Source organism: Otolemur garnettii, unplaced genomic scaffold, assembly GCF_000181295.1.
Source record: "Otolemur garnettii isolate 467f Iridium unplaced genomic scaffold, OtoGar3 scaffold00209, whole genome shotgun sequence".
Lineage (NCBI taxonomy): Eukaryota > Metazoa > Chordata > Mammalia > Primates > Galagidae > Otolemur > Otolemur garnettii.
Window position 1 is genome coordinate 506841 of NW_003852604.1, and position 8832 is coordinate 515672.

General features: G+C 51.7%; 1 protein-coding gene across 4 annotated transcripts in view; it reads right to left on the reverse strand.

Moving 5' to 3' along the window:
* Positions 1 to 1952: 1952 nt before the first annotated feature.
* The window catches only part of SLC43A1 (solute carrier family 43 member 1), a 32471-nt gene continuing 25591 nt past the window's right edge, over positions 1953 to 8832 (reverse strand). For all 4 annotated transcript variants that reach the window (XM_012812453.2, XM_003801337.3, XM_012812451.2 and 1 more), the window contains 4 exons: positions 7157 to 7298; positions 6817 to 6890; positions 3946 to 4069; positions 1953 to 2686 (listed from right to left, as the gene is read on the reverse strand). In XM_012812453.2, coding sequence (XP_012667907.1) covers positions 2540 to 2686; positions 3946 to 4069; positions 6817 to 6890; positions 7157 to 7298 — 487 coding nt within the window. In that variant the 3' untranslated portion in view covers positions 1953 to 2539. The remainder of the gene's footprint in view (positions 2687 to 3945; positions 4070 to 6816; positions 6891 to 7156; positions 7299 to 8832) is intronic.

Sequence of the window (8832 nt, forward strand, 5' to 3'; positions counted from 1 at the left end):
TTGCCCGCCCTTCTTTCTGGGAAGAGATGGGGAGGGGGGCTTCTCCTGGGAGACTTGGGGCGTCGAAATTCCTCGTTTCTCATCCTCCAGCCCCCGCACCCCTCCTCCTCCCCGCTACGCACCCTCTCCCCTCCCCAGCCATCTGTTCCACTCGGCAGCGCCGCGACAAACACGGCTCTAGCTCGCTTCCGCCCCTGCCCAGCCCCCTCCCCAAACTTCCCACGGGAGTGGGGGAATAAGGAGACGCCCTTCTCCTAGGAGGCCAAAATTTCTGCCTCCATCTCCCACTGGGTCCCAGGCTCAGCTGGGGAGGGGCGAGCGTCCAGCATCCACCTCCACCAATACCCACTCCCCGCGCGTCCCTTTGAGAGGGTCGGCGAGGCTGGAGGTGAAACTAGAAAGGGCGGGGGTCCGGAAAGGCGTAGAGCGAGTTCAAAGGAGGAGCAAAGCAAATCGGGAGTCAGGGTTCTGGAGACTGAGACACAGGAAGGGTGGACCTGTGTGGCTAGAGGTTGGGGTTACCTTCCAGCCTCGCCGCCCCCTCCCTCCCTCCCTGTCCCAGGCTGTGCCAACCGCAGCCACGCAGCGCCCCCTGGCGGGCACACCGCGTGCCTGGCGCGCACACCCTACGCTTCCACCAGTCCTCACCCCGAAGCCCTCGCCCCCCATCCACGCTCTGGGTCAGCCTCTACGAAGACTATTGGGAAAGTAAGGAAGACTACACGACAGAGAGCGCAGTGAGACCCAGGCAGGTCTCCCGGGAGCCGCCGAACCCGTGGATGGGTGTTGTCCTACTCTGGTTTCATGTTTGCGAAAAAGGCAATACTCTTAAGTCAGGAACCTGGGCTTGGAGAAGCCAGGTCTGCAGTCCCCTCTGAACTTGGTTTTTTATCTGAAAATGGATAGGTCGGTCTTTTACTGACTTCTCAAGAGAACTTAAGACAAAGAGAGTGAAAAGGGCTTATCTGTAATGCTGTCTTCCAGTGCTAACCTTTGGGGATCCTGTACGGGATTTTCTGGGGAGGCTGAATGAGGCCTCTGAGGTCACTCTCAGTCCTGAGAGGGCATCTAAGAACTGAGAAGAAGCTTGCGACCTCATTTCTGCCCAACTGCCCAGGAAAGACCTGTGGCTTGGACTCTGCAGTCAGACTTGGGGAGGGGGGGTACCAAGCTCAGCTCCACCAGCTACCTACCACTTTGGCTTGTGTGCCCTTGGGCTTGTACCTTAACCTTTCTGGGCTTGTTTCCTCAATCTGTGAAACAGGATGATGATACTGACTTCTTGGGCTATAGTGTGGGTGAAATGAGATATGGTGTAGAACAGACAGATCCTCACTCAGCCTAATCTTGGTTGTTCCTCCCTTCTAGGACTCACTCTAACCTCTAAGGCTTATGTCCCTGGGACACAAGCAGGTGTAGGGCTGGGATAAATAAGGTGTGTCTTTCTGGAAGGACTTTTCTCCTTAAAGATGATATCTTCCTTTGAAGCAGATCATTTTAAAGCCTCTAATTATTTATTTACTTAAACCTCTTTTTGATGTTAAAAATAAATGTAAATATAGTATAGAATAAAGCTTGAAATGTACATGAAGTTTTAAGATATAATAGGAGACTACAAAAAAAAGTGTTACTTTCCGCAGGCACCGGAGATGCTCTGGTGGGAAAGTTTGAGTCATCTCTTAGCATTCTTTCTAAAGCATTCTTCCCTGATCCCCTGTATGGATAAAGGCCAGCTTCCCAGATGTGCCCTAAACCCTGGGAAGTAGGGGGCAGGTTCTGGACTCTCTCCAGGCATTAAAGGCAGGCAAGGATTGGGATCAGGGAAGTGCGCCAGACAGCCAGAGACAGGCTCACAGGCCAACCATCCTACTTAATGCCCAGCTGAGCTGGGGTGAGGAAGAGGGATGGGGATGCAGCCCCACCTCCACCACCAAAGACAGGCGCACACCAGCCAGTCTCTCACTTCCCTTTTTATTTCCTCTAAAACTTGCAAGAAGCAGCACCAGGGAGGGAACCTGCCCTCCAGCCTCTGGAAGGGGACTACCCCCTACACCCCACCGGGGACACAGCCAGCACCTCAGACCCCTTTCTTTCTGAGGGAAGGTTGCATTGCACAAACACACACATACACACATACGTACACATGCATGCATGCACACTCTTGGCAGCTGGGACCTGAGGGGGTAGCCCATTCACTGATCTGACAAGTGCCATGAGGGGCCAGAAGGCAAAACCCCTAGGACAAAGGCGGCAGAAAGGGTACCCCCTACCCTGGTGTCCTCCAGTCCATGGAGGAAGAAGGCATAATCCCTCTAGCAGAGACTGTCTTCAGTCAATGGAGCATTGCTTTGGGGGACTTTTTTTTTTAAGGGATTTTTTTTTCCTTTTGTCAAGTCCTTACAAAAATAGAACTCTTGATATTTATAAATCCATAGCCCCTGGCTCTATGTGAATGTTACAGGTAGAAAAGCCACATAGGGCATTCCCTTTGGTTGCTCAGGCCGTGACTGCCTGTTGTCCAGGTCTTGGCCTCAGGAGTCTATGCAGTCACCTCGGGACTGTTGAGCACCTTCAGTGGGCCCGCCCCGTTGGCAGTGTACTCCTTCTGGAGCCGGGCGCGGTAGTAGAAGAGGTAGGAAGGTAGCAGGAATCCAAGGAGTGAGAATAGCAGGAGGCCAAAATTCACCTTTAGGGCAAAGAGAGAGAAACAGAGTCATGTAGGTACCTATTTACCCTTCATCATCCTCAGAGATCCTCCTTAGTCTCCACAAGGGTTGACACAGGGGGTGGGCAGGGGAAGAGACAGGGACATTCCTGGACATCCCATGCTGCAGAAGGAATATCCCACCAGCAGGAAATACCCAGGCATTTTTGCTGCAGGTCCCGGGCTAGAAAGAAAACTCCAGCTAGTACTTATTGTGTGCAATCACTGTTCCACCGTTATCTCATTTAATGTTCAGCAACCTTGCAAAGTGGCTGAGACTGCTTGGATCTAATAAGGGACAGAGCCTGGTCAGTGGCCAGCCTGTACAGCACTCTCTAGGTAGATATGAAGAAGGCCACAGCGCCGTAGCAGACTGGGCTGGCTGGGCTGTTCCAGAAATGAGACCTTCTGGGCTGGCAGCTCTGACCACTGGAGGTTGACCCATGGGGCTCTGTTCAGGGTGGCAAGAGGTACTCAGGCCCAGTTCAAGGAGCTGGCTGGGATGCACAGCCTGGAGGACAGGCAGCTTGGAAGGCCCAGGACAGCAGCCTCACATGGGGTCTGACTCAGTTCACACCACCCTGTGTATGTAACTCACTGTGTGACTTTGGGAGTAATCACAGCTCTAAGTGTGTCCTTCTCAGGGCTGCTGTGACAAAGATTAAGTGAAAAAAAAGTATATAGCACGCGTGGCACAGGGTGCACGCTCAGTAAATGGCAGTGGTTTCTCATCACAGTTCTCGTGGAAGAAGGGCTCATGTGTGGGTGGCCCCACAGGACAGATGGAAGATCAGCTTCAGGGAGGCAGCTGCCAGCTCAATGTCAGCAAAAGCCTTTCTGACAACAACAGTGATGCCTCATGCAGGGGTGGCTGCTCCACCATGAGCACTGCAGGGAGGAACACCCTTTCAGGGGTGCTAGAGAGGAGATCCCTGCTCTGGGTGGAACTGGATCAGAACAGTGGCTCCTGAACACCAGCCAAAGATCAGAATTGGGCCACTTCACAAATCACCTGGGAGCTTATTAAAAACAGACTCCTGGGGTCAGGCTGAGAGATGCTGATTCAATAGGATGGGGAAATCTGTATTTTTAACATTCTGTGAAGGGGTTCTAAGGGGCAGCCAGTTTGGGAACCCCCAGATTAGAGCCCTCCAAGGCACCTCTGGCTGACATGAGAGAAGTGAAGGATTCCTTCACACACAAGCCCCTGCCCTGGATCCCATGCCAACCCCTGCTCTCACCCAGAAAGGGTCTCCTTGCAGGGGGCCCACCATGGCCATGAATAGTGGCTGCTGTAACAGGGCAAACACGGCACTGATGAGAGACTGCAGGCCCGTCAGCGTCCCGAAGTGGTTGGATGGGAATCTGTCCAGGAGAGAGCAGTGTATGTGGTGGCCCTCTCCAGCCCAGCCCAGCCTCCCTCAGATCCCTTCCTCTAGATGTCATGGGGTGGTGCTTGAGCATTCAAGGCTCTGTGCATGAGCTTTTTGGTCCCTGCCCTCAATGGAGGGCATATGCCATGACTTTAGGGGCACAGAGCTGGGTTCTGATGTCTCTGGTCTGTGTGACAGCTAGCAGTCCAACCCCTCTGGGCCCCCACCTCCTCTACTAATAACTAGGACAGCAGCAACCTTGCAGGCTGTCCACTTTATTCTTTCAACAAATATTTATAGAGTTCCTACTATGTGCCAGGCACTGTTCTATGTGGTGAGATAGAATAAAACTAACAAAAATTCCTGCCTTCAGCTCGGTGCCCGTAGCTCAGCAGCTAGGGCGCTGGCCACATACACCGGGGCTGGTGGGTTCAAACCCAGCCTGGGCCTGACAAACAGCAATAACAACTTCAACAAAAAAATAGCCACGCGTTGTGGTGGATGCCTGTAGTCCCAGCTACATGGGAGGCCAAGGCAAGAGAATCACTTAAGCCCAAGAGTTTGAGGTTCCTGTGAATTGTACTGAGGGTGACATAGTGAGACTGTCTCAAAAAAAATAATAAAAAATAAAATAAAAAATTCCTGCCTTTGTGGAGGTGACATGCTTATGGTGTAGGTGGGGTTGTGACAATAAGCCAGGAAATGTGGGGGTGCATTACAGGATTAAGTGTGCAGGAGGAAAGTAAGCAGAGAAGGGGGTGAAGGTGGCAAGGGGGCCACAGTGTAGATAGAATGGCCAGGGAAGGCTTCACTGAGAAGGGGCCTGACAAAGTGGAGAAGGCAGGACTGGGAGCCTTGCAGATTTCTGGAGAATGTTTTATCAACAGAGACCTACTAAGTGCAAATGTGCTGAACAGGGAATGTGCTCGGGGTTGCTGAGGCACAAGGAGGCCGCTTGTGGCAGAGTAAGCACGGGAGGGGAGGTCCTGGAGCCGGGACTTATGGAGCATTTAAGGCCACACGATAAAGTCTTTGGCTTTTACCCCAAGTGGCAAAAGATGGAAAGCCCCAGAATGACATGAAGAGACTTATGTCCTAATAGGGGACTCCAGCCCTTGTGTTAAAATAGACTGAGGGAAGATCAGGGCAGATGTGAAGAGACTGGGGTATGGAGGCGGCCACCACAGTCCCACTGGAGATGATGACAGCTAGGACCAAGGTGGTAGCAGTGGAGGGGAAAAGAAGGGGTCAGATTTGGAGTATGTGGAAGGAGGATGGGCTGAATGTGGAATGTGAGGAAGTGAAGAGTCAAGGAGGATTCCAAGGCTTCAGCTTGAGCAGATGAAGGAAATGAAGCCACCTCCTACCAAGAGGTCTGCAGTGAGCCAAGGAAAAGGGGCCGTCCTCTGCCTGCCACAGAAGGAGGATGCCCTCAATAATGGTCATGATTTTGTCATCACTATTGTAATGTCCCATGTTACTCCATCACCCCCACAGGGAGGGTCACTTACAGCACCTGGCCGTGGAAGCCAGACATGCTTGTTCTTCATTATCTTCTTCTTCTTTTTTTGAGACAGAGTTCTACTTTGTCACCCTCAGAGTACCGTGGCATCACACCTCACAGCAACCTCAAACTCTTGGGCTCAAGTGATTTTTTTACCTCAGCCTCCCGAGTATCTGGGACTACAGGCACCCACCACAACACCTGACTGTTTTAACAGATGAGGTAAAAAGAATTTTTATAGATGCCCTGGCTCAGGCTGGTCTCGAACTCCTGAGCTCAAGCAATCCAACCTCTTCAGCCTCCCAGAGTGCTGGGATTATAGGCATGCAATCCCGTGTGTGAATGAAAGTACATTTTATTCTTTTATTCAATATTTATCAAGCTCCTGGGCAGGGGCCTGTAGTTCAGTGGGCAGGGTGCTGGCTACATGCACCCAGGCTGTCAGATTCAAACCCAGCACAGGCCAACTAAAAACAATGACAACCGCAACATTGAAAAAAAAAAAAAAAGCCAGGCATTGTGGTGGGTGCCTGAGGTCCCAGATACTTGGGAGCCTGAGGCAAGAGAATTGCTTAAGCCAGTGGTTCTCAACCTTCCTAATGCCACGACCCTTTAATACAATTCCTGTGGGTCGCAACCCACAGGTTGAGAACCACTGGCTTAAGCCCAAGAGTTTGAGGTTGCCATGAGCTGTGACACCATGGCACTTTATCCAGGGTGACAGCTTGAGGCTCTGTCTAAAAAAAAAAAATCAAGTTCCTACCACATGCCAGGCACTGTTCTGGGTGCTGAGATAGAGCAATGAAATCAAGCCAATGGCTCTGAGGCCAGCCCAGGGGAGAACAGGAACTGGTGGTGCTCAACCCAAAGAAGGAACTTTATAAGGCAAACGAGACCATCACTGGGAAATTTCTTCAGAGCAGACACGGGGAGAGAAGGCCACTTTGAAGGCCGTTCTAGGAACAAAATGTCTTCAAATCAAGTATTTTAGTTTCCTCTAAGGGGAGATTTTCCCAAGGTAGAAGTCAGGGGGTGGGCTGCCTTTGAGGAAGTGAGGGGCTCAGAGAGGGCAGACAGAGTGTGCCAGACAGCTTCCAAGGTCCCCGACAACTCTGAGATGTCAGCATTCAAGCGCGGGGTGCATTGAGGGGGTCCTGGGGCCCTCCCAACTCTGCTGTGGAATTCCCTGGTTATGGAAGCAAAGGTCAGGAAGGGAATCAGCCCAGGGGACTCACACTGCAGCATAGAGACTTCCACAGGCAGAGTGGAAGAAACCTCGAACTATGGTGTGCAGGACAAAGGTCACAAACTGAAACCAAAAAGAGAGTGAAGAGGTTAAGAAGTATAGAGGCAGGGAGAAGGTGGGGTGAGGAGGGAATCGGGACCTTCCTGAGCCCATGTTTATGTGCTTACCCCTCACCAACCCAATCTACTGGAAACGCTTTCTGGAGAGCCCAAAAAATAGTCAGACCCAGACCAGCAGACGAGTGCCATGCTTCCTGGAAGGCAGGCGTACCGTGAAACGTCCCTCAGCATAGTCCGAGGGGACAGGGAGAGAAGGACGGAAGTGGGCACCTGGAGGTGTAAGTTGTTGATGAGGCAGGTGATGCCGAAACCCACAAGCAGGAAGTTGGTCAGCGTGAAAGCATTGATGGCATTGGTGAGCTTCTGGATCTTACGGTAGCGTGGTCTGGGGGACTTGGTGGCAGTCCCATCCCTAAGGAGAAAAGGACTCACTGGCCTCTGCCTCACCAGAAGCTGCCTGGTTCTTGGCCAGGCCCCATTCTGATGCCTTCACCGTTTCTCCAGCTCTGTGTTTCTCCAAGTGCGGCTCATCCACCCAACTATACAAGCATCAGCTAGGTGCAGCGGTTCTCAACCTGTGGGTCACGACCCCTTTGGACTGTATTAAAGGTTCAGGGGCTTTCTTTTTTTTGCAGTTTTTGACTGGGGCAGGGTTTGAACCCACCACCTCCGGTATATGGGGCCAGCACCCTACTGATTAGGGGCTTTTCTTAACATGTAGACTCACAGGCTGAGCTCTAGGCCCCAGAATCTCTGGATTTTGAAAATTATCTCCACCATTCCCTGTTTCTCATGCACACTGAAATTTGAGACTCAAGGACAAGAAAGGAAGGTAGAGAATGGAGAATTCTCACATCATCTCTCATCAGAAGCCCCCAGGAAGGGCTGGGCACGGTGGCTCACGCCTGTATCCTAGCACTCTGGGAGGCCGAGGCGGGTGGACTGCCTGAGCTCACAAGTTCAAGACCAGCCTGAGCCAGAGTGAAACCCCACCTCTAAAAATAGAGGGGTGTTGTGGCCAGTGCTTGTAGTCCCAGCTAGAGAGTTGCTTGAGCCCAAGAGTTTGAGGTTGCTGTGAGCTGTGATGCCAGGCACTCTATTGAGGGCAACAATGTGAGACTCTGCCACAAAAAGAAAAAAAAAGAAGCCCCCAGGAAGGTGTCTTTGCCCACTAGCCTGATGAAAACACATGCCACTCTGAGAACAGCAGCTTAGCCCCTGGCTGCTCAGTAAGCTCTGGCGTAATCAAGAGCTCTGAGGCCAGCCCAGGGGAGAGGTCAGCAGGCTGGGGTAAGGGCAAGTAGCCCATCTGTCCTGGACAGAAGGTCCCTTCTAGTGAATCACAGCTATCAGGACCAGAGGGTAGAGGAGGGAGATTGGGTGCCAGGACCAGGCACCTCACCAGGGAGGGAAGCCTCTGGACTGCCCTTAGACGCCTTCTCTCCTATTCTCCTTCTCCTGTCTTCTTAGGACAAATGGGGACTATTGGGATTAACACGAAAAGAACAAAAGCAGTCAGAAGATCTGGTTCAAGACCCAATAGTGGTCTCCAGCCAACAAGACAGCCCCCAGGGACCCCTGCCTCCTAGTATTCTCCCTCTTTGTGCAGTCCCCTCCTACACTGTACCAGGGCTGCTCTCTGTGACCAACAGAATATGATGAAAGTGATTGTATCTGGCCACAGGGGAAGAACGGAATCAAAGCAGACTCTCCAACCTAGCCAAGCCTTCAGACCACTGTAGCCCTGACCTTTGCACACAGCTTTATGAGAGACCCTGAGTCAGAATCCCCCAGCTAAGTCACTCCCCAGTTCCCAACTCTTGGAAACTATATAAGATGATAAATGTTTGTTGTTTAATGATGCTAAGATTTGGGATAATTTATACAGCAATTGATATCTAACACATCAGCTCTATCTCTTCCTGGACTTAAGACTTTTTTTTTTT